This window comes from Sciurus vulgaris (assembly GCF_902686455.1).
Source record: "Sciurus vulgaris genome assembly, chromosome: 3".
NCBI classification, from domain to species: Eukaryota; Metazoa; Chordata; class Mammalia; order Rodentia; family Sciuridae; genus Sciurus; species Sciurus vulgaris.
In genome coordinates this window covers 66,310,145-66,334,952 of record NC_136463.1, presented here as the reverse complement: position 1 = coordinate 66,334,952, position 24,808 = coordinate 66,310,145, and the positions used below count along the sequence as shown (strand labels likewise).

The following is a 24,808-nucleotide window of genomic DNA, read 5'->3' as shown; positions in this document are numbered from 1 at the left end:
GTTTCAGTTCCTCCCAACCCTTTCAGGTCCAGCTTCTTTGCATGGCAAGTTTCTGAAAGGCCTTCTGGCTGGCAGGTACCTCCAACTGGCCCAGCTCTAATCTAATTGGGGATGCATAGGAAAGGATGTTGGAAGATAGCCTGGTTTGTGGACTTTAGAAAAACTGAACTATAGCTGTGGTTAGGTGGTTGACTTGGTTTGGCCTTGCTTTTTAATAGGAACTCTTGTGCACACATTGGAAAAAGGTCGGTCTGTTTATCTTCTTTTTAAAGGCCCAAAACTGTTACAGACATAAACCACATCTCTGAATCATCTCCTCATCCTGTTTCTGCAATCAAGGAAGTCATTCTCCATTGTGACATCATGTTCAGGGGCCAGGAAAATGGTGGTGGTGATGTCACAGCAAAGGAAAATTGCTCAGTATATTAGTGTGCAGGAGGGCAGGGGGTGGCTAACAATTTACAGACAAATTCTAATCCAGAGGCTGTAATTTAAAGATTGGGTCAGTGATAATCTGAGTGGAAACACATCTACTTCCTTTTTTTTGATAAGAGAGAATTTAACTTTTATACCCCACAAAAATTCTCAAAGCAGCAAATAATGAACCACAATCCTAAAGCCAGTATTAAATTATCAAAGCCAAGGGAAGGGTAGCTGAAGAGAGATTAGGCACCCAAGGTTCAAAATGGTTTCATCCTCTTCCCCAATACACCTGGCTACATCTCTGGAAACCAATGATTTATTTGCCTTGGGGTGAGAGGAAAAACCCCCTTTTTCATCAAACTGGAGAAGCAGCTTTTCCTTTCACTCTTTCCCAGCTATGGCTGCCACATTCAGGAGGTCAGTGAGATCAGACGACTCCTGTCACTAGTGACTAAACATGGCTCATGGTGTAAATTAATATACCTCTCCTGCCCATTTTAGCAGCCCATTTTGGATTTTTAGGCCATACTGAAATCCAAATAGTCACCATGGGGTGAGTAGGGTGATTCCAGGACTAAGAAGAAACATGAAGGGATGACTACACCTTCAGGGGCAGGCAATCTTAGCTCCAGAGTATCAATGCTCTAGATCTGGCATTCTGAGCAAAGCCTTCAGGAAGCAGCATTATTACCTTTCGGCGAACAGTGCACCGGTGACACATCCACTCCCCAGGAGGCAACATCTCTTCACTCAGTGGAGGGTTACTGTGAGGAAAAGACAAGGGCAAGACTAAGTAACTAACCCTTTGATGCAGCAGGAAAAAGCCTAGGTAGGCGTGGCACAAGCTGCATGTTCCTAAACTCCTATTTTGGCCCATCCTTCAGAACAGAGATCTCTCATCCTTCAAAATGCTTACTTAGCATCATTTATAATTGCTTGGGCAGTGAATATTCCTTCTCACTCCTTAGACAGAGAAGCCAAATTCAGTTCTATTAACACTGAACTTATGGGAAAAGGTATAAAGAACTAGTTTGGAGCCTGAAGAATCATTCTCTGCACAATGTCAATAAAATCACAAAGGGGTCTTCCATAGTTTTTAAAGTCTTTTGGTCTAAGCCTAAGCTCTTCCATCTGCTGTTCAAAGTCCCCTGTCATACAGTCCCATTCCATCTTCCCTGGCCTCCTTTAGCTACCCTCTCCTCTGGTCAAACTGAAGACTTGCTATTTCTTCTTCTGGAATATCCTTCCTTTAGGAAAATTATGCCTGTCAAAACTTTTCATCCTTTAAGGCCTGCCTCAATCAACCTGTGGTAGAGTCAAGATGGCTGTAAATTTTTTGTTCCACCTCCTTTCCCATCTCTATAACTGGGCTTGTCTTGTGCCTTGTTTTGATCAATAGGACGCAGCAGAGATGATGTGGTGTAACTTCCAAGCCTGAGCCTTACAAGATCTGCAGATTCCATTTTTATGTGCTTGGAATATTCCATCTCAGAGCCCTGCTGTCATGCTGGGAGAAGCCACATGGAGGAGACTTGAGGTGCTCCAATGAACAGCTTCAGGTGAGCTCCAAGCCAACAGGCAGTACCAGCTACTGCTATGTGAGTGTGTCATCTTGGACACACCAGCTCCATCTGGCCTCCAAACAACTGCAGTGTCCATCAGCAACATGTGGAACAGAAAACCATCCAGCTGATCCCAGTCAACCTTCAGAATTGTGAAAGATAATAGCTAGTTTCTGTTTCAAGCCACTGAATTTTAGGGTAGTTTATTAGGTAGTAATAGATAACCAGACATAGCTCTCTCTCCATGAGCTCTTTTCAGATTCACATATAATTTGTATCTCTTTCTGCGTGGTTTAGTTGTCTTTTGGCAATTGTGTTTTGCCTTGTGTCATAGTTCTCTTATTTATTTTTTGCTGCCTTGTTTTTCGGTTTCCACACCAACCTTTCCCCCCAGTGCAGAGGACTGAACCCAGAGCCTCATGCCTGTTAGGTAAGTGCTGTCACTGAGCTAAATTCCCAATCCCTCTTTATTTATTTATTATTTTTTTAACTAGAGGAACCAAGACAATGATTACATCTCCTTCCTCTTTGTATTTTTGTAATATAGAGGTTGTATATGCAGTAGTAACAAAGTCAAGACTGAGTCAAAACTATTGCTGTATAGGGCTGGGCCTCACAGATACTCAAGGTCACTGATTTCCTTTAAGGTACACCAAAAGCCATGAGACTTTATTAAATCCTTGGGAGTTATATTTCCACTGCTTATACAACAGTGGTTCTCTCTTTTTCCTGGGGGACTGAGCCCAGGGTGTTCTAACACTGAGGTACATCTTCAGCTCTCCTGTTTTGGTACTGGGGATTGAACCCAGGGGCTCTTTACCACTAATCCTTTTCTTTAATTTTTATTTTAAGAAAGTGTCTTGCTAAACTGCCAAGGCTGGGCTTGAACTTTTGATCTTTCTGCCTCAGCCTCCCAAGTCACTGAGATTATAGGGATGTGCCATTGTGCCTAGATAACAACAGTGGTTCTCAAAATGTGGTCCCAGTTTGGCAGCAACATCAGATCCAGAAATTTACTAGGAATGCAAACTGAGGCCACTTCGGATCTACTGAATCAAAATTTCTAGGAGTGGGGCTTAGCAATTTATCTTTAATAAGCCCTCAAAGTGATTCTGCTGAATATCAAAGACTGAAAACCACTCTGCACAGAAAAGATTACATTTATGTTTGTATTTAAGAAATTCCTACCTTTTATTCTTGGAGTCACCTACTTAGAATGGTAAAAAGAAATTTTTTCTTCAAAGAATATAACAAATAGTAAAAATAACAACAAAACCCCCAAACTTGAGTAATTTTACAATACGAAAGGACTCACCTTTAAATCCTAGGGCTTAATATTTTATGGTTTCTACCTAAAATAGTGCTTGGCCTGGCAAATTTTCCCCAGCTCCTGCCTGCCATGTTTCCTTAGAGCCCTGAGCATACATGCAGATGCTCACCAAACCTTTACTGCTTCCCTTCCTCTCTGTTTCCTTAATAGAATCTCAGGAGGATGCTTACTAGGAAGCAGAAAACTAGAGACACAGTGGTCTACTGGGACAGGTCTTCAAGCCCTAGAGAACCACAGGTGAATGTTATCTGTAAAGTCTTCCCTAGTTCTCTTCAATGTATTTCTACAACAGGCCATATCCAAACTAATGAAATGCATGCATGTCATTTGCAAAAAGGCCTACAGACTCTGCTATGCTTCAGCAACTGTCATCTTAAAATTAACCCTGAAGGCTGTCACTTTTGATTCTGTTTTTCATCATTTCTTTTCATCTGCCCGCTGGCATTGTACCAAGATACCCTACATCAAATATGGAAAGCACAGAAGGGCAAGGCAAAGTGATAAGGGCTTAGATCTTTTACCAAGATGTGAATGGTCTCTCAGTTACCCTTCACGCTTCCCTCAATCTTTTCCCAACCTTGCTGACAGAATGATTTATCTAAAACACAATTCAGATCATATCAAATCTGATTAAAAAACCTTTCAAAAGTACCCTTCTTCCATCCATTGCAAAATAAAGTTCAAACTCCTCAGTATTAAAGCTTCTGCCTCTTCTCCATCAGTCAAGTCAGCTGGCTTCCTACACACTGCCCATGCCATTTCTCACCTCTGTCTTGGCTCATTTCAGTGCCACAGCCCACAATCACACAGACCTTCCCCTGGCCTGAACTTCATACCCCCCATCCCCTTTTTTGTGGTACTGGATTGAACCCAGGGGTGCTTAACTACAGAGTCAAATCCCCAGTCTTTTTTTATATTTTATTTAGCGTCAAGGTCTTGCTGAGTTGCCAAGTGCCTCACTAAATTGCTGAGGCTGGCTTTGCACTTGGGATCCTCCTGCTTCAGTCTCCCAAGCTGCTGGGATTACAGGTGTGTGCCATCATGACTGACTTATTTCTGATTCTCTCTCAACATAGGGATATAATGCTTAAAATTTTTCTCCAAAGTAGCTGTAGGTTTTTAAAGTATCACTTTTAGAGATACTAGGTTATGAACACATATTTCCCAAAATTCTACATTATGGTCATAGGCTCCTTTTGTTAGATTTGCCCTAAAGTATGGGACAGGAGCTATGAGTTTAAGGAGTAGTCCAAGGAAGTCCAGGTGTTGTCTCTAGGATAAGCACAGAACATTTTAGAAGAATGAGGCCATCACTTCATTACTTGCTTAGACTTGCTGCTTTCTTAGATTCAGAACAAGTACCTTGAAACAACAAAATTTTTTTTTTTTTGGGGGGGTGCTGGGGATCGAACCCAGGGCCTTGTGCTTACAAAACAAACACTCTACCGACTGAGCTATCTCCCCAGCCCCCGAAACAACAAATTTATTTCTTATTATTTTTTTTTGAAAGGGGAAAATTTGCTTTATTATAAAATAGGACATTTCTTCACCACAGAATATAATTTTTGAGCCACAGAAAGCATTAATGAGGAAAAGGGGGAAAGACCAAATCTGATCATGTCCTTCTTCTACTTAAAACTTTTCCTCCCTAATGCCACTAATACAATGTCCAAACCCCTTACCACATCACCTTTAGAACTTCATGAGCCTCTATTACTCCACCTTCAATTCTTTTTTTTTTAATTTATTTTTATTGTAAACAAATGGGATACATGTTGTTTCTGTTTGTACATGGAGTAACAGCATACCATTTGCATATTCATAAATTTACATAGAGTAATGATTTATTCCATTATTTTTTCATTCCCCCCACCCCTCCCACCTCCGAAACAACAAATTTAATAGCCAGGTGCACGCCTATAATTCTAGCGACTCAGGAGGCTGAGGCAGGAGGACCCGAAGTTTGAAACCAAGCTGTATAACTCAGAAAGACCCTGTCTCAAAATAAAAAAGTGTTGGGAATGTAGCTCAGGGGTACAGTACTCTAGGGAAATCAATCCTCAGTTAACTTACACACACACACACACACACACACACACACACACACACACAGAGACAATAAATAAATAAGTAATTTTAAACAAAAGAATGAGAAGAAAAAATGATACAAAGTTGAAAAGGTGGTATCTTGAGAAAACGTAGTGATATCTAAGAGGATGGACAGGGAAGGAAGGTTTACATTTCTAGGAAATGATCATAAGCACAGGTGGAACACAGGCATTGTCATTATAAAGCTTTCTCACAATTGCGTTTTCTCTCCACTTTAAGCAACTCCTTTTGAGCTCTTGAGAAGGTGGCTTCAAAATCAAATTTCTAGAGAAAAAGGATTTATGAAATGGCTCCAGAAAAGACAGACTGCCACTAGGGTAAGCTCAGGAACCAGTTCCTAAAGAGGTTACTTTCTCTCTATCAGAAATACCAACAGGGAAAGCATTTCCAGCGAGAAAAGTGATTCTGTACCCTTGCAGTACCCATGTACTCAGTCTGAGGTCTTCCCCACCTCAGCTGTCATAAGCTTCTGGGTGCTAAGCTTAGTGTGCAACTCTGAAACAAATATAAGCATCATGCCAGAGTCTTTAAACCATGATATGCCTATCAAGAAAAACAAGGTTCTGCCCCATGTATTAATGAAGACAGGATGCTGAAGGCCATCCTTTACGAAAGGAAATCTCTAAAAGTTAAAAGTCTGGTAAGGCTGAGCTTCTTTTATCAGTTTCAGCTACTCACTAGTAAAAACCATGAAATCTCTATAATGAGCCAATGCTGACTGTAAGGACATCAACATGCTTCCTAATCACCAAAGCCTAGAAATAGCAGAATGATAACTTCATCTTATATCTAGTGTATTACTGTTCACAAATAATTCAACAGATACTCTTATTTGATCTTTACCACCATACTGGGAGATAATGCATTCTTATTCTCATCATATAGGTGAGGAGACTGACTGACTTAAAGTCATAGAGACAGTTCAGTAGCAGAATTGAAATCCAAATAAGTTTCCTGGTTCTTTCAACTCTTGAGACCAAGAGTTATTTTTTAAAGACCTTTAGTAGTTCTCTTATTTCTGGGGAACTCAGTAGAGTACCTTCCTTAATCTAAAAGCCGAACATTTCTTTTCTTTTCTTTTTTTTTTTTGTGGTATTGGGAATCGAACTCAGGGCCTTGTGCTTTCGAGGCAAGCACTCTACCAGCTGAGCTATCTCCCCAGTCCTAAGGCCGAGCATTTCTATTTACATCAGTTGATATTTACTGAGTTTTCATTGTTCACTAACCAATGTGCTAGGCACCACACTGAAAGATGAACACAAAGCAAACTAGTGATCATCTACCCTGTCAAAAATGTAGCTCTTGGGAAAGAGAACCAAAATCATTTATCCATTCATTTACAGGACATTTATTTTACACTAGGCAATATGCTAAGAGCTGAGATTTCATACATGGCTCTTGCTTTCAGGGATAATAGGCTAGAGACAAAGTGAAAAGGATTTTTGGTAATGAGACTATACACAATAAACTATAAATTGATTTCTCCCATCTAGATCCATATAGGTCATTTGGTGGCATCTGAAGGTGATAATGGCCTTTTCCCTACTCTTATTGTAATTCAGTGCTATTCACCAAATAGTAATCCAGTCAGTGATCCTTTAAAGATGGTGAGATTGGGCTGGGCGTGGTGGCACATGTTTGTAATTCCAGTGATGTAGGAGGCTAAGCCTGTAGGATTGCAAGTTTGAGGCCAGCCTCAGCAACTTTGGGAGACCCTGTCTCAAAAATTTTTAAAAAGGAGCTGGGGCGGTGGCGCACACCTGAAATCCTAGTGGCTCTGGAGGCTGAGGCAGGAGGATTGTGAGTTCAAAACCAGCCTCTGCAATTTAGTGATACCCTGTCTCTAAATAAAATGCAAAAAAGGGCTAGGGGTATGGCTCAGTGGTTAAGTGCCCCTGGGTTCAGTTCCTGGTACAAAAAAAAAAAAAAGGTGGTGGGTGGGGTGGAGAGGGGGATGGCCTGGGGAATGTAGCACAATGGTAGACTATCCCTGGGTTTAAGCCCTGGCACTGGTAAGACAATTAATTAAAAAGTATAATAAAGACAAACTGTAAAATTAAGTCTCTCAGAGGATTCAGGAGGAAGCCATAGTTTCAGAAGCAGATTTATTTCTGCATTTTGACAAACTACCTGATAAAGGGAAGTTTCTTGGAGTGTGAACATTCATCCTGGGAATGAATGTTTAAGTCCATCTAGAGCAGGACAGTGTCTGGACCTTTAGCTTCCTTCCCAGAACTATTCACATCATAGGAATATAAGCCCTGCAACAATGTCTTCTGTACCCCAGCTGGCCTGTTGTGGAAAACTAGTAGCGCTTTAGTGAACAGGACAAGAACCTCTGCTTAAGTTTCCTTCAAGATGATTTGTTAAGACACTCTGTTAGTTACAGCCTCTCAGAGTTTGGTGACTCTCTCTGAGGCCAGGAAAAGGCTTACCAACTGTTAAAAATAGTATCTATACATAAACCAATAAAAAGCTGGTCAAGAATTTTAATTTTGGGCTGGGGATATAGCTCAGTTGGTAGAGTGCTTGTCTCACAAGGCCCTGGATTCAATCCCCAGCACCGCAAAAAAAAAAAAAAAAAAAAAAATTGAAGTTTTCAAAACTAAAACTTTCTAAAGTCAACCTCTACAGCGTGACTCCAACATATCCAGACTCCCAAAAACAAACCCAAGTAGCTCATTCCTACTACTGATGAAGGAGTCTAGATGGATCTATTTCTGGAGTCCTAAGGAGAAAGCCACACACATCCCAAAGCCCACTGTTAATGCCTGTACTGACAAACCTCTCTGTGTCAAAGATTCAAAGTCCAGAGCCAGATGATCCCAACTCACAGCCAAAGGATGTAGCCCAGTTTTAATTTAGAATGTCTCTTTCATTCACTAATGAGGCTGCAGCTCACCATTGCAAGTGGAAGATGTTGGTAGTTGTCATGGTTCTTGGCTTTCTAATTAAGAGTATCTATTTCAAGTCCTATAAAGAGTGGCTGTGTCTAATCTCACTCATTTCCCTCGCCTATTAATACATGTGAACCTGCATGATATTAACATTTACTTCTGATTTAGACACCAAGTGGGACCTGTTGCTCCATAGCACCATTTTAATTACCTACCAGCACAAACAGTTTTTCTATATGGAACTAGAACAGAGAAGGGGGAGGGGAATAAGAGAACAAAGAGAGGAGGGGAAAGGTGGAGGAAGACCACAAAGGAGAAAAACGGCCTTTTATTTCAGAGATCTTTTGTGTGTGTGCGCGTATTACAATATGCAGATAAAAATGGTGTTAAGCTCTGAACCTTCTTTTTCTTTCTTTCTTTTTTTTTAACATGAGAGGTTACTGATATGTGGTTTTCAACTGTCCATCCACCTAAGTGACACTGACATCATAAACCTGAGCCAATCTGAGAGACATGAAAATCTCACTTAACCAAATTAAAAGTGTTGGTATATATCTTAGGACAAAAGAAAACAATAGGATGAAAAATATTTACAAAAGAACACTCCATTTTTTCTTCCTGGACAAAATTTTCGACTTAATATAAATACTTAACAGGAACACTATACAAGCAACATGAATATACACAATATGCCAAGAGTCTTCCACTCAGATTCTTTTATAAAACAGGTCAGTCACGTGAACTGCTAGGGGTCCCTCCTGTCAGAATCCATTATTCTCCAGGAATCAGAAGCTCTCTGGCCATTTATGGCAGTTTCAGTTGAAATATCAGACTAAGGGAGTTTTGACTGTACCCATCATTATCTATATGTCCCTTGTCTTCTTTTGGTGGGGGAAGTGTTCAGCAAGCAAACAATAGCACTGAACAGTTTTGATTTTTAATTTCAGAGTTCATGGGTCTCATCTATCCATCTAAGGTCCACTATCATATAAAAATTCTGCAAAAATTATATTTAGCACCATTGTGTAAGACCAACAGCAAAAAATAATACATACTCTCTCCCAGACTGGCCCTGCTGCCCTCAGCCAGTTCAGAAAATGTACTGGTAGTAGCCAAAATAGTGAGTAAATGTGACTGCTGAAAGGACCACAATTATGTCTCAGCCTCCTGGCAGCCATCTTGATCTATGCAGCGACCTATGAGCCTTTTTAAAAATTATGGTGGTGCACACCTGAAATCCCAGGTACTTGGGAGGCTGACACAGGAGGATTGCAAATTTGAGGACAACCTGGATAATTTAGCAAGAGCAAGAACCTGTCTCAAAACAAAATAAAATCTGAAGAAAAGGGCTGGTAGCATGCTCCTGGGTTCAGTTCCCTATACCAAAGTAAGAAAGAAAGAAAAAAAATCCCAGAGGTCTTTCTTCCTGCAAACTGAAAACATATTATGTTCTGAAAAATCTAAGACATACTAGGTATAGTTTAATTAAAAATTTTTTTCCCACTTTTGTATTGGGAATTGAACCCAGGGATGCTTAACCACCAAGTCACATCCTCAACCCCTTTCAGTCTTTTTTTTTTTTTTTTTGTGGTACTGGGGAGCGAACTCAGGGCCTTTAAAGCACTCTACCAGCTGAGCTATCTTCCCAGCCCTTAGTCTTTACTTTGAAACAGGGTCTTGCTCAGTCGCGTAGGGCCTCATGAAGTTGTTTGAGGCTGGCTTTGAACTTGTGCTTCTCCTGCCACAACCTCCCAATCACTGGAATTACAGGGTGCGCCATTGTGCCCAACATTTTTTCCACATTTTTAATTGGTGCATTATAGTTGTACATTTGGTGCAATTTGTTGTTACATATTGGTACATGCACACAACATAATAATATAATTTACCCAATGTTCTCCAGCACTTTCCCCTCCTCCTCCCCTTCTTCCACTCCCTGATAATTAAAATTTTTAAAATTTAAATTAAAAGCCATACCAATATAGTCAAATTTAACAATTTATGCTCTGAAAGAACATAATTTAATGAAATTTAAATGTCTGTAGAAACAGCAAGCATTCTCTGGACACTTCTATCTTCAAGTATGGTCTACTTTTAAAGGAAAGAAGATGGCCTTACTGAAGCATATTGGAGAGATGAAAGCAAAAAGTTCATGGGATGCCTAAACCTTAATCTATTACCCTCCTTTATCCTAGCTACTGACTCTAAGATAGCTAATGCCACAAAGCACATAAAAAGTACAAGGACTGCTAGTTTTTCATGCAAAGCCTCAGTGGCAGTGTTAACAAGGAAACCAATGAAGTGCCAGGCCACTACAAATGCCCCATTGAGAAACTTAGCTAGTTGCGTCACTTCCACAAGCATACAATTCTTTTGAACTAGCTGACTGTGCCCCCAAGTTTTATTGCCTTATATGTAGAAACTGGCTTGTGACATTCTCTCAGCAAAGGACACCTGGAGAAGAGTGCTAAAAGTTAGTTCAGGGAAAGGAGGGAGGGCACCAACAGCTATACTGGGTGTTTTCCTCTGCTACCTTTTCTGCAAGCTGGGCCCAGTGCCACAGGGCCTGATCTATCAGTGACCTGCCTTGGCCATTCTTGTAATCCCAACTTCTCTACATGTAAACCTTTCCTTTTTTTTAGAAATAGGGTTTCAGTCATTCATCTCATGATAGATGCTAGAACCTAATGATTTTGGAAAAGGGTCAACATTCTGACTTCAATAGTCATTCCCTCACCCCCACCATGGTACTGGAGATTGAATCCAGGAGTGCTCTACTACTGAGTTATATCTCTAGGACCTTTTTAAAAATTTTGAGACAGAGTCTTGCTAAATTGTCCAGGCTGGTCTTGAACTTGCAATCCTCCTGCTTCAGCCTCCCCAGCAGCTGGGATTACAGGAGTGCATTAGGCTCAATAGTCATTTCCTAATACTCCTAGGGAAGGTTCCATTGGAAGGAAGAGTCGAAAATTTTAACTGTGTATTCCATATAAGTCTCAGAGTTATAGAAAACTGCTTACTGTTTGGTTGCCAAATTTTAGTGGAGTATCAAGAAAAAGGAAATAGCCATGACATATTCTTCTTACAAACACACCTCAAGAATCTGGGCCAATTTATAGTGATTGGACCTAAGATTTTATAAAGTCTTGGAAAACTAAGAACACTAAAAATGACCTTACTTAAAAATGCACTAAGGGCCTTGGGGATATAGCTTAATGACAGAATGCTTGCCTAGTATGCACAAGGCCCTGTGCACAAACCTCAGTACTGCAAAAAATGAAAAATAAAAGTAAATAAAAATAAATAAATTTAAAAACTCAACTAAATCCAGAGAACAAAATTTTTACTTAAGACTCAGTTGCTTTTCCCTAAAGAGGGATTTCTGCTTAATTTACCTCCCATGATAGGGTCATAAAAAAGGTAAAGAGGGAGAATAATACATGGTACATAACAGCATAGGACTTGTTCCCTCCTTTTACCGTTACCCTTTCCCATTCCCCAATTATGCTCAAACCTGGACCCCCCCATACACACCAGGACTGAAGTAATCTTCTGGGCTTGCTATCAAACCATGCTGCCGTGGTTTGATGCCATAGCCAAGTGCTGACTTGGGCTTTCATAGCCTTTCACTTATACCCTCAGTGACCTATTTAGGAGTTGAACATACTTATCAGGAACAGACAACCATGTTTTTCCCATTGGTCCACTCTTCTCTAGAATGTTCCTTAAGGAAAGAATGATCATCCTACAGGTCTATATATATGCTCACAAATGACAGCATTTGAGGGAAGCCCTTTAAGAAATGTAGCCAGGCATACAAACCTTAGACATGAGTTATTTGCCGTTAACTTGTTTCTTAACATATAGCTTACTTTAACACCAACAAACCACAGTCTACAAAGAAGTCTGATATCATAGAATTAGGTGTTTCCTTTAGTATGACAGTTTGCTAAGTTAGAATGGCTATACCAGGCAAAACCACAACAACCACAAAAGAGGGATATAACAAACAATGTTTATCAAAAAGTCAAAATCAGTGACAAAATTCTCTCAAGTTGATGCTCTTTCAGGGTTGGGAATAGGGGTGCATGCCTCTAATCTCAGCTATTCATGAGGCCAAGGCAGGAGGATTGCATTTCTAAGTCAGTCTCCACAACTTACTTAGCAAGATCCTGTCTTAAAAAAGAGTAAGGGTTGGGGATACAGCTCAGGGCTAAAGCACCCTTGGGTTCAATCCCCAGTAACAAGAAAAAAGATGACGTTCTTTCAAAAAAAAAATGGCAAGGAAGATCAAGGGAAGTTAAACAGAGCCAATCTATTGAGACACATTTTAATGAGATTAATGGAGTATAATTTTCACAATGTGAGCTGACCAATAATTGATGACTTTTGTTGAAACTGATAATCAAAGCCGGGCATAGTGGTGCACACCTGTAATCTCAGCAGCTCATGAGGTTGAGCCAGGAGGATCGCAAATTCAAAGACAGCCTCAGCAAAAGTGAGGTACTAAGCAACTCAGTGAGACCCTTTCTCTAAATAAAATACAAAGTAGGGCTGGGGGTGTGGCTTAGTGGTCAAGTACCCTGAGTTCAATCCCCAGTAGCCTCCCCACCAAACAAAACAAAACAAAAAACCTCCCCCAAAACAAAAACTGATAATAAGCAGAACTCTAGCTGATTCAAATCAGTTCAGTGAATGTGGGAATTTAAAGCTCCTATCTCATCACAGAAGCCCAGGTGTGGTAGAAAGAGAAGAGCAGATCTTTATTAGCCAATTTCATAATGCACAGACTTACCTAGATTCACTCAAAGTTCTGTGCAATGCATTGGCTTTTCCGCACACAGACAAGAGAAAAATAACATTCAGTATCCCTCACTGGGCACAGCAGTGCATGTCTGTAATACCAACTACTCAAGAAACTGAGGCAGGAGGATCTCAAGTTCAAAGCCAGTCTGGGCAACTTGAGAAAGACCCTGTCTCAAATAAATAAACAAACAAACGAACAAACAAATAAATAAATAAAAACAGAGTTGGGGAGGTTGCTCAGTGGTATTGCACTTGCCTAGCATTCATAAGGTCCTGTGTTTAATTCACAGTACTAAAACAAAACAAAACAAAACAAAACAAAACAAAACAAAACAAAACAAAACAAAAACATCCAAAAATCATCCCTCCGTGGATAATGCTGAGTGAAAACCTGCAAGTGTACTCGTGTTGCCACAAACAGGGTTCCACCTGGAACTCAAGCTTGCTAGTACTTCTTCTCTTTTTAAACATTTTTCAGTTGTCCATAGGATTTTATTTTATTTATTTTTATTTTTATGTTGTGCTAAGGATCGAACCCAGTGCCTCACACATGCTTGGCAAGTGCTCTACCACTGAGCTACAACCCCAGTCCTCTAACTTGCTAGTAGTTCTGAGAGGTTCTTTCACCTCTGCCTGGCCTGGAGCTAAAATGATGTCTTCATGCTGTGGTTAGTCAAACCCCAAGGAGAATCCTCTATTGCTCTCTCAAGCTCATTTCAAAAGAAGTTTCATGCCGAGTCCAGATCAGTGGGAAAGATGACACTAGGTTCTGGCATGGAGTTTTTCCCAGCTTTTACTCTTAAGTGTTTCTTGTTCTGTCAAAACTGGGAGATATTTCCTGGGAGATATCCTGTACAATTTATCAGAAAATAGAAGGGCAAAAATAAAACACCAAAGTGATTAACATTTACGAAAGCAAATGTAATTGAGGGAAGGAATGGTCACCTTGTGTGTGTATTAAATGAAGGTATCACCCTCTTGCAATAACCCAGATATCATTTCTGTTTCCCAATCAATGTTTTTCTTTGCATGTCTCTCATTTGTAAGACTATTTGGCATTAGGCAGCAGTGAGAAGAGGGAAAAAGCCTTCAAATAGTTTCAGTGAGCATCTATTCAGTGCAATGATAGTAAAAGGGAAGGACAAGTAGCTCTAAATGAGTGACTCAAATTTTTCATTACTGGGTTGTGAATATAGCTCAGTGCTTAGCATGAACTAAGCCCTGGGTTCAATTCCCAGAACTACAAAGAGAGAGAAAAAAAAGTTTCATTTCTTAGAAAATTTCATCAGCTGGGGGTGGTGGCAAACACCTGTAATTCCAGGAGGCTGAGGCAGGAGGATTGCTGAGTTTGAGATCAATCTAGGCAGCTCAGTGAGACCCTTTCCCAAAACAAAAAGGTATGGGTTATAGCTCAGTGGTACCCCAGAGTTCAATACCAGAACCACCAAGAGAAAAATGAAAAGAAAGTCTTCACCAATCTGCAAGGTACATTAGGAATTTGCTTACTATGAATTCACCAATTGCATCAGGTAGTAAAGTTCCTCCCTATCAATGGGTCAAATCAATTTTTCCTTTCATTAATAAATTTTGTACCCCTCAGCCTTTGCTTTCTGTACAAAATGTGCTAAAGTTTCAACTTTGTTCTCATTTGCTGAGACCTAGATTTAGAACATCTTAGGCTTGGGCTGGGCTTCTAGTTCAGTGGTAGCACATGTTGAGGCGCTGGGTTCCATCCTCAGCACCACATAAAAATAAAATAAAGGTATTGTGGCCATCTACAACTTTAAAAAAGAAGGTTTAAAAAAAAAAAAAAAGAGAGAGAGAGAGAGAGAGAAATACCTTAGGCTCAAAGGATGAGGATTTTGGTATCTGGAAAGAGCAGGCAGGAAAAGAAGTTACCTTCTCATTCTTAACTACTCTCAAGTCATGAGAAAAGCAATCAGCTAGTGACCTGTGTATGTGTCCTGGGCATAGTGTCAAATCTGCAACAGCAAAGTGCCTTTCTGAAATTTGGTCTAGGACTTGTACTGAATACAATGTCCTCCTCTTTCAGCAAACTGGCAAGGAAACAACCTACTCCTGACCTGTGTCTCTCAGGAGACTAGAATTATGCAGAGGTGCTCTTATAAGTGTCACTTGTTGAATGGCAATGTAGCTGATCATGTTGAGACCTTGAAGTCAAAGGAGGAGATAAGAGAAGGGGGGAAACACAAAGAGAAGGGGGGAAACACATTTTTTTTTTTTTTGTTTTTTTCCTTTCTGGTGACTTAAAACTCTGATACTTTAACAAAAATGTATTTCCAGGAGCTTGTGCTGCATTAATTTAGTAAAGGGCCAGTAGAAGTCCAAAGAGAATTTTCTATCAGGGTGGCCTTCTTAACCACAAACCCAAAGAAATATATATGTGCTGGAGGTAGGACATGTAAGTTTACAGATGGTTTCTTACCCATAAGCAAAAGAACACAACATTCAGCTTTACCTGATTTTGTTACTGTCATATGTAGGAGAAAAGCTGTACCCATTTCTGTTAAGCAGGACATCTGCAGTTCTAGGTAACAAAAATCCTGTCTGGATCATTAAAGCAGACTGTTTCTTTTTATGAGCTACATAAAACCTTCAGGCAAATATTCTCTGCACTCTGTCTCCCTGTTTACTATCTGGGCTTATATAAAGACACATATAAACAGGTGAGCATGCTGCAGTGTACAAACAACTTTTTGATCTTGTTAACTGGGTTCCAAAGACAGCACATTAATTACTTTGGAGTTATTTCTACCCCAAGCTGTTACCAATCAAACTAAGACAATTAAATCTTCCTTCTTGGGCTGGGGATGTGGAGTACCTGTCTACTATGGTCAAGGTCCTGGGTTTGATCCCCAGCACTGCCAAAACAAAAACAAAAGACTTCTTAATATAAGGCCAAGTATGAGAATGTTTAAACACAGAAATTTTCTATTGTGGCTGGTGAGTCTGGGAGGGTATCCTGCCAAAGGCAGGTTTTTTTTTTTTTTTTTTTTGTTTGTTTGTTTGTTTTTGCAGTGCTAGGGATTGAACCCAGGGCCTTGTGCTTGCAAGGCAAGCACTCTACCAACTGAGCTATCTCCCCAGCCCTAGGTTTTTTTTTTTTTTTTTTCCTTCTTTTAATACTTCTTCTAGGGTAACTTTCAGCCTTAGACTTCTTTGCTAGGAAGATACCCAGAGAAATTGAAATACCAATGTACAAAGCTACTTCATAAGGTTCTTTCCACTAAGGTGTACCATCTTGACTGAATCTCATGGAAGAAACTTTTTACTCATAGATATAGTACTTTATATCCATTAGGATGGCTTTAATTAAGACAGACAATAACAAGTGTTGTCAAAGATGTGGAGAAACTTGAACCCTCCCACACTGCTAATGGGAAAGTAAAATGATTTAGCCACAGTGGAAAACAACCTGGCAGTTCCTCCCAAAGGTTAAACATAAGAATTACCATAGGACCCAGTAATTCCACCTCTTAAGTACACATCTAAGAGAAAGGAAAATATAAGTCCTCACAAAAATTTATACCCAAATGTTCATAGCACCATTATTCACAATACAAGAAGTAGAAACAACCCAACTGTCCATCATCTGATGAACAGATAAAACTGGTATGTTCATACAATAGAATATTGTTCAGCCATAATACAAAATGAAGTACTGATAAATGCTACAAGGATGAACCTTGAAAAGGTTTACGGAAGCAGGGAATCTGTAATACCAGCGAATTAGGAGGCTGAGGCAGGAGCACTGCAAGTTTGAGACCAACCTCAGCAATTTACTGAGGCCCTAAGGAATTTTAGCAAGAACGTCTCTCAAAAAATAGAAAGGGCTGGGGATGTGACTCAGTAACCACTCAGTAGCGACTCTGGGTTCAATACTAGGTACCAAAAAAGGAAAAGAAAAGGTTTACTAAGCCCCCTTTGAGTAATTTGATATAGCACTTGTACTTTTGCTCAGAGGTTAAGGAATAATGTAATACAGTGAGTTTCTTCCAACACACAGTAGTCACTACTTGAATCCCCTTTCAGTTCAAATTAGATGATTTATTGTACATTCCTCTGATGTGGTTTTAAACAAATACTCCTGGAGGCATACTTGACCAAGAATTTACAATAGACCATTATGAATCTCACCTCCAGATTCAAAATAAGGTAGAAAACCTAAACACATCTTTTGCACACTTATATAAAAAAACACACAAGTCATTTACAAAGGCCCCAAACTGTCCTAATATATTAGTGGAGCTCATTTATAAAGTATTTTGAGAGCATTAAGGAGCAGTGGGAAATTGATGAAATTATAACTGCATCCTACCTTTCACTGAGTATGGCAATTAATTTTGGAATAGGCCTAAAAGGAAAATTCCAAATCCCATTAGTATTTGCCTTAAGTTACACAGAAACATTCACCTTTCAGGAATTTACGTTCCTTTCCCACTTTTAATATCTCTGATATTTCCTTTCTCAACCCAAGTCATTTGGGCCACAAAAATACCAAATACTATTCTTATTTATATTTTGGAGATGGGGGTCTCACTATGTTGCCTACGCTGGCCTAGAACTCCTGGGCTCAAGTGATCCATTTTCTTAAGCCTTCAAGCTCTTACCACTGTGCCTTGCTGTTATTTTTTTCTGCAGTGCTGAGGATCAAACCCAGGGCTATGTGCTGCTCTTAAGACAGAAAATGCAAAACAAACAAATAAATAAACAAAATCAAATTAGCACCAGACACAGTGGTGCACACCTGAAGTCCTAGAGTTGGAAGGCTGAGGCAGGAGGATCACAAGTTCAAAGACAGCCTCAGCAACTTAGTGAGGACCTAAGCAACTAAGTGAGATCCTGTCTCAATATAAAAAGGGTTGGGTTAAGCACACTAGGTTCAATACCTAGTACCAAAAAAAAAAAAAAAAAAAAAAAAAAAAAAAAAAAAAAAAAAAAAAAAAAAAACTAAAACAAAAACCTTAATCAATCAGGTTGTTTATTGTGGAATTATTTAACTGCTGATGGGGCAGGGGGAGGGGAGGGGAGGGAATCCAGACATTGTAACCTCCGATTCTTCAGCATCAGGCTTCTAAGAATTAACTGTTTAAAAACAACAGATTCATAAAGTCAACGTTAAAATAAATGTATTTTAATTCATTGTCTACCTGATATTAGTCTAATGAGGAGTTAAACACAACAAAATCACAAAAAAATCACCTCTTTAGAAATTCAAACAAAGATTTTTATTCTAGATTCTGTGAGTGAAACCTTTGTTATGACTCACTGAAAATTAAAAATGCAAAACTCCAAGCTGAGCTTAGTTTGCTTGTTGCAGAGACCTTTTTACTCTCATTCTTCGAAAACCTCCTTTTGGGATCTTGCTGCCAACACCAGAGAGGAAAGCCGGCCAACAATTCCAAATATAACATGCGGAGGCAAATGCTACAGAAATCTGTCTGACGGGAAGGGACCATGTTGAGGTCTGCCGAGGTAGGTGCACTTCTCAATCCAACCGTTTTGGTCCCTGTCTGGAGCAAAATGCCATGAGAAAGCAGTGAGAGGAAACCAGCCAGTTTCTAGTCAGCTTCATTACTGTTGCCTTATGGTATTCACTCTATCAGTGACAACAATTCTTCCCATTCTCACACAGAAAGATAGGCCAGCAACAACTAAACCACTATCAATTATCACACCTTTTAACAGACTTTTTTTTAAGGATCAGTCCATGAAAATCTGAATTATCAGAAAGGTCAACTTATGGCATGCTAATTATGACAAAGGTCAGTTTCACCAGGGAACACTTAAAAACATATCTCTTTCCAGTTCTCTAGGGGCAGGTTTAATAACCCCTGTTATCACTCTGAATAATTGATAAACCAGTTAAACTTGTATAAAATGATTACACTATCACCTAGACAAAGACCTCAGCTCCTCAGTTTTAACTCTTCAGTGAGGTCACGGTACTGAGCACAGAATAATTCATTCCCTAACCCAAATAATCATTATAGAAAATCCTGAAATAGTGCTTCCCATCTAATTGGGAAGAGATGAGGTCTCCTCATAACAATACATTGGTCCCTAAGAAAAGGACTGGGCAATGAAAATAGTTATTTGACCAGTCATGAAACTCCAGTAATTTATCTTAAAAAGTCCCCATGAGCCAGTGCGGTGGTGGCATGCCTATAATCCCAGTGGATCAGGAGGCCCAGGCAGGAGAATTGTTGAGTTCAAAGACAGCCTCAGCAACATAGTGAGGCCCTAAGCAACTTAGCAAGACCCTGTCTCAAAATAAAAATATTTTAAAAAAAGCTCTGGGGATGTGGCTCAGTGGTTAAGTGCTCCTGGAGTCACTCCCCAGTACAAAAAAAAAAAAAAAAAATCTCCATGGTTTATGGCTGTGTCACTAAGACCAGAGGTAGTTTGCCTAAGAATCACTTCTACAACATTTTACTTGGGCCTGTTCACTTGTGAGGCAGACTGGCAAGGGACACTAGAGACTGAGAAAGGACTTGTATCACCAAACTCTGAAAGGTGAAAGCAGCACTGCAATTGTGACCTACAGCATTTGTCAAATTCCAGCTTCACTCTTATACAGTCTGTATATAATGGAACTTTTCATTACTATGTTTATCTAAATAATTCAGTCTTTTCAAAAGGAAAGCAAGAGAAAGTAAAGTCATATAGCCTAACCTCACTCCATATGGTACAAAATAAGCAATGAATAGGACAAAATTAATGAAAACATACTCAGGGATCAAAATTTTTCTGAGACATTAACTGCCTGACCTCACTACCTTGGTTGAATTGATTAATGAAATATTTCACTTTTGTGGGAGAGAGTGTGGTTAGGAGGCAGGAAAGTGGGACAAATCTTACTTATCAAATAAAATTCATGTAGGGAATTCTTATTTAAAAAAAGATTTCCTGACTTTTCACCAATACCTAGAAAGTTATGTGATTTAGATAATAACTCAGGTAAGTCAACAGTACATTCAGTACTGCAATCTTCGAAGAGAGAATTGAAAATATGAAGCAACTCCTATCTCAGTACAATTCTCAAATCTGATTACCAGGTCCCATTCATGGTCTCAAAAAAGAAAAAAAGAAAAAAAAAAGTATTTAGTGAAACATACAGCTTGGGCAAACCAGAATCTCATCAGCAGGTAGAAGTTCCTTCCTCTCTCTCTTTCCAGCTAAAGCAGAAATGCTTATTACAACTTGACAACTTTTAGACTCAGAGGTTAAGTTTCAGAGTTTAAAAGCCCAATTTTAGGCAAAATAACACATTTTTTCTATGCTCTGGGTTTCTATTAAATAATTTCAGCATTATTAAACAAATGAGACTTATGCCACTTCATCTCAGGGGTAAAACATTAGCCCATACTTTAAATCAAGAAGTCTAGCCAGGTGACTACTTGGAAGGTTGAGGCAAGAGGAACCCAAATTTGAGGCCCATGTGGGCAACTTCCAAAGACCTTATCTCAAACAACAACAAAAAAACCCCTATGTCTAGGGGATGTAGTTCAGTGGTAGAGTCCTAGTCTAGCATGTGTGAGACCCTGGATTCAAATCTCCAGTACTGGGGGGAAAATGTCTACAACCCACAGTCCTAGTACACACATCAAATCACTACAATAAAAATTGTACATATTCAGATACAACTCTCTCCTGTGTTCAAGAGCAGCAAAAGAAACTTCACCAGAGCTATTTCTTCCAGGTGGATTAGAGTTTAGAGAAAGGAAAGGCTAAAAATCACAGGACCTTACAGCTGGTATTAGTAACTTTATAGTAAAAATTTAAAGGCCAGCAGCAAAGCTTCCTCCAGGATAATCATTTCTGTCCTTGTAACATTACAAGCTAAGATGGGGTGCCCTCCTGGGCAAAAGTATCTTGGGAATGGTAATGGGAGCTTCCCACATAACTTCTGACCACAGACTTAGTATCAGTCATCTGTCTAATAAGTGTTCCAAAACCTGCAATTAGTACAAATAAAGTAGGCACTATTTCACAAACCCGGAGAAGGAATGTAAATGCAACAATAGAGAGATCTTAAGGGAAATCCCTCCCGCCCTGCTAACAGTGGGCTAAAAAGGCAACATCAAAAACAAAACAAAAAAACCGGTGGAGGTAAAGAAAATAGCCACCTCTCCCTGCTTTCTCCAGCCTGCCTCCTTTCAGATGCCAGCCTCAGTCAGTCAACTGTTGCTTAACAGAACAAGATGCAATGTGGGTTTGCTGTGCAGATGGGGAATTTTTGTGGAGGACAGAGGTGATTTCTGCAGGCAGAAGATGGAGTTTAAACTCTTCTTTGCCGGATTTTCTAGGCTGAGCTGCAGAGGAGGATCAAGCAGCGGGCAATCAACCCAGGTCCCTCCCTCTCTCTTCGGTCTCTCCCCTCCCCTTGCGTTCAGTAAGGCGGGGGTGGGGGGGTGGGGTGCGGGGACTGCAAGGCTTTCCAGTTCTCAGCTTCTTAAAAATGCCTTTCCGGAGTCACTGCACACAATCCTACCCCGGCAGCAAAGAATTTTGCGGTGAAGGGTTCGCCGATCCGGAGCGGAGAAGTGAAATCGGCGCCCAAGGGCAATTTTAATTGTCTAACCCGGCCCGATTTCCTAAGAGGCGGCAGCGCGGGGAGGGAAAAAAGAGGAGGGAGGCAGCTCTGAGAGGCAACAGGGGGCAAGCCGAGGCAGAGAAAGAGACCAAAGCGGCGAGATCCCAGTCCCAGTTCCCGAGGAGCTTCTGCAGAAGGGACTCCAGGGCTGTCCCCACCTTTCACCGGAAAACGTTTGCAAATCATATATGCAGCCAAAATGGCGCTGAGAATAAAAATATAATTTAAAGGCAGGTCGCCATATTGTAAACAGAGAGGCAAAGAACAGGAGAACTCGAGACACCCTCCATGATTTCCTCCACAGCTGCAAGCACCAGGTCGCCGAGGTCTGGACCTTGGTGGCTGGAGCGCCGAGGGCTCCGCGCACCCACCCCGAGGAGATCCAGGCCGGGCAGGAGCCCTGAGGGCGGCGGGCGCGCGGGCCGCCGAGCTGCACTGATCCGGGAGCTCCTCCCCTTCCTCCCCCGCCACCGCCGGCCGTATTCGGCCCGCTTGGTCCCGACTCCCCAGCGACTTCCAATCTCAGATGAGGCTTGCCTCACTCTTCCAACCCCCACCCCGGGGTCCGGACCCACAGCTGCCGGTCCCTTGCAAAACGGCCAGTTCCCGGCAGACACCCGGGGGCGGGAGGCGGTCGCCCCAGCGGCTGCACAGTCAGCTAGCGGACACAAGCGCCCGTTATTTCAGCAGACAAGGCAGGCCAGGTGAAGGAATGTTTCGAGAAGGGTTAGCCAAAGGCTCCAAAGGGTCCCCGGACCTTACCAGCACTGGAGGTGGAAGGCGGCGGGCAGTGGTCGCAGCACAGGAGATCTCCACCTTCCTTGCAGCTATCGCAGCTGTCGTGGTTGGTGGCCCTGCCGCTTCTCCGGGGCTCCTTCTCCGGCTTCCGACTCCGCTTTTCTGCCTCGTCGGACTTGGGGGGAGCCAGCAGAGCTTGGATTTGCTGCACACACATACAAACGGCGTGTGTGCATACTCGGAGTTCCCGGGCTGTCCGTCGCCCCCCCGGCGCGGCTTCTCCGTCACTCACCCCTCTCCCCCCTTTTGTCCTTCTTCCTCCCATCCAGGCTGCTCCCAGAACCTCTCAGCCCCCGGAACCAGGGGGAGCCCACCCTAACCGCGTTCCTGCCGCACAACAACGAGAAGAGCTTCTTCCAAATGGGGAGGATCAGGGTAGGGGGATGGGGAAAGGGTGCGCGGTTCCCTTCTCGCCACTTCCTTGTATGGACAGTGGGGGACTCCAAAGCCCAGCTCGGGAGAGGCCCGAAGCCCGGTACCCGGACGTGCTGGGGGAAGCACAAAGGGGCCGACAAGAAGGGGGTGGGGAGGCCCACCGGTGCAAAGAGATGGAGTGGGCTGGAACTCGGGAAAGCAAAATCGAGGGCGGCGGGTAGGTGAAACTGCTGCAAACGTCCTCGGAGGCTGAGCTCTGCCCCCCAAATTGCAAAGATAGGAGGAAGAGGCTGGGAAAGAAAGAATACCCCCTCCCCGGGTCCTGTAGTGCTTCGAGGTTAGGGCCGGCTTTGTGGGGCGGAGGGCGGAGGTTTCCTCCCGGCGCTGGAGGAAGGAGATGCGGAGGGCTACTCTTACCTCCATCAGCCCCCCCGACGTATCCAAGTCGTACACGATCGTCTTGGTCTCCATTTTCTCCCACATTCATCCAACTCCCGGGCTGGGCGCTCTCTGCTTCGGCCCCCCCAACCCCGGGGGGAGGGGGGATTTCGGGGAAGGGGGCGCTCCTGACCCCGGTTCCCCTTCTTTTTTCCCAACACGGGTCCCGACTTCCTCGTCCTGGCTCCCCCCCCACCCCCCGGCCCCCAGTTCCTGGGACGGCAGCGTCCTCCCCACGGGCCGTGAGGGGGGAGCGGCCCCTCAGCCTCGGCCCGGCGGCTGACTGCACAGTGGGTCCCGGCTCCGGGGGTCAGGCCTTGGTGGGGCCTAGTCCCACAGGCTAAAGCCGGCGCTGGCGACCGCTGGTCCGGTCGGGAAGACTGGCGGGCGCTGCCATCCCGGGGTTGGGGGGATCGGAGGAGGGGTGAGAGGTTAGGTGAGGTTGTGGTACGTGAGGTGACTGGGGGGAGGGTGATGGGGGGTGGTCCCCGGGCTCCGCCTCTCGCCGCCGCTGCCGTCTGCGTCCCGGCTGCCGCGCACTTGGCGCAAACTTACCGCGAGCGCCCGCAAAGCCACCCGCGCAGGCGCCCCGGGATCGCCGCTCGCCGCGCGCAACCGCAGTGACAGCCGGCGACCAGGCTCCCGCGCAGCCGCAGTAAGGGGGTACCCCCCAGCGCGCAGCCGCGCTGGCATCGGTCTGGAGCCTCGAAGCCCCGCCTTTCTGCCCTGCGCCAGCGTACTGAGCTAAAAAGGCTGGACCTGAGGCCTCGCGCAGGCGCCTGGGAAAGCTTGCAGGGGTCACGGCGCAGCCGCACGAACCTGGGGCTTCTTCATCCATTGGTGTTTTGTGTGTAGACCGAAAGGACGCTCTTCCCGCGCAGGCGTGTTGATAGTGCGCCCCTCCCTCCCCACAACTACACTGCCGCCTCCCGCGCAAGCGTATTGTCACCTGCAGGCCCTCACAAGAAAGCTTCTCTTTTCGCCATTTTGGTAATGGGATATGGGCTCTCATGCCCTTGGAGTCAGGCACAAGCAGGAAGGAGCAAGATGTGGAGTTGGATGGAGCCTGTAGGCTGTCAGCGATAGCAGTATTCATTGGGATATTGTACTGGACTATTTGGTTCCGGCATCAGGTGTGCCTGGACCAGCCCGCCATATTAGTAGAGAAAAGCCATTGCGACAAAAAAACGACGCTTTTTGGTGGCGGACTGGGTGGCTGCCGTTCCCACATTACTCCGCTCCCTACAGCTAATTTTAGCCCGACCATCCCTGCCTCGCGTGGTGATAGCACCGTGCAGTGTTCCACCTGCCTGTTACTACCATCTCTCGACCACTGTTCCTGAGAACTGTTCTTCAAGATGAAGCCAAAAGTCGAGTCCGTATTGACCACGCCCAGCTACCTGACTACAGCGGACTCCAACTCCCAGTTTGCAACGCGCATAGGGTTCAAAGG

At 42.8% G+C, this 24,808-nt stretch overlaps 1 protein-coding gene and 1 long non-coding RNA gene across 2 annotated transcripts in view; one reads left to right on the top strand and one right to left on the bottom strand.

Annotated features, from left to right (window-relative positions):
* PHF12 (PHD finger protein 12) overlaps window positions 1-24,144 on the bottom strand; it is a 43,592-nt gene extending 19,448 nt beyond the window's left edge. Inside the window, 4 exon segments of the mRNA XM_079131001.1 lie at window positions 1,115-1,187; window positions 22,507-22,528; window positions 22,531-22,687; window positions 23,335-24,144. Coding sequence (XP_078987127.1) covers window positions 1,115-1,187; window positions 22,507-22,528; window positions 22,531-22,687; window positions 23,335-23,400 — 318 coding nt within the window. The 5' untranslated portion in view covers window positions 23,401-24,144.
* Window positions 1-24,808, top strand: part of LOC306656133 — a 324,085-nt gene that overhangs the window by 130,257 nt on the left and 169,020 nt on the right. The gene's annotated exons all lie outside the window — the stretch shown is intronic.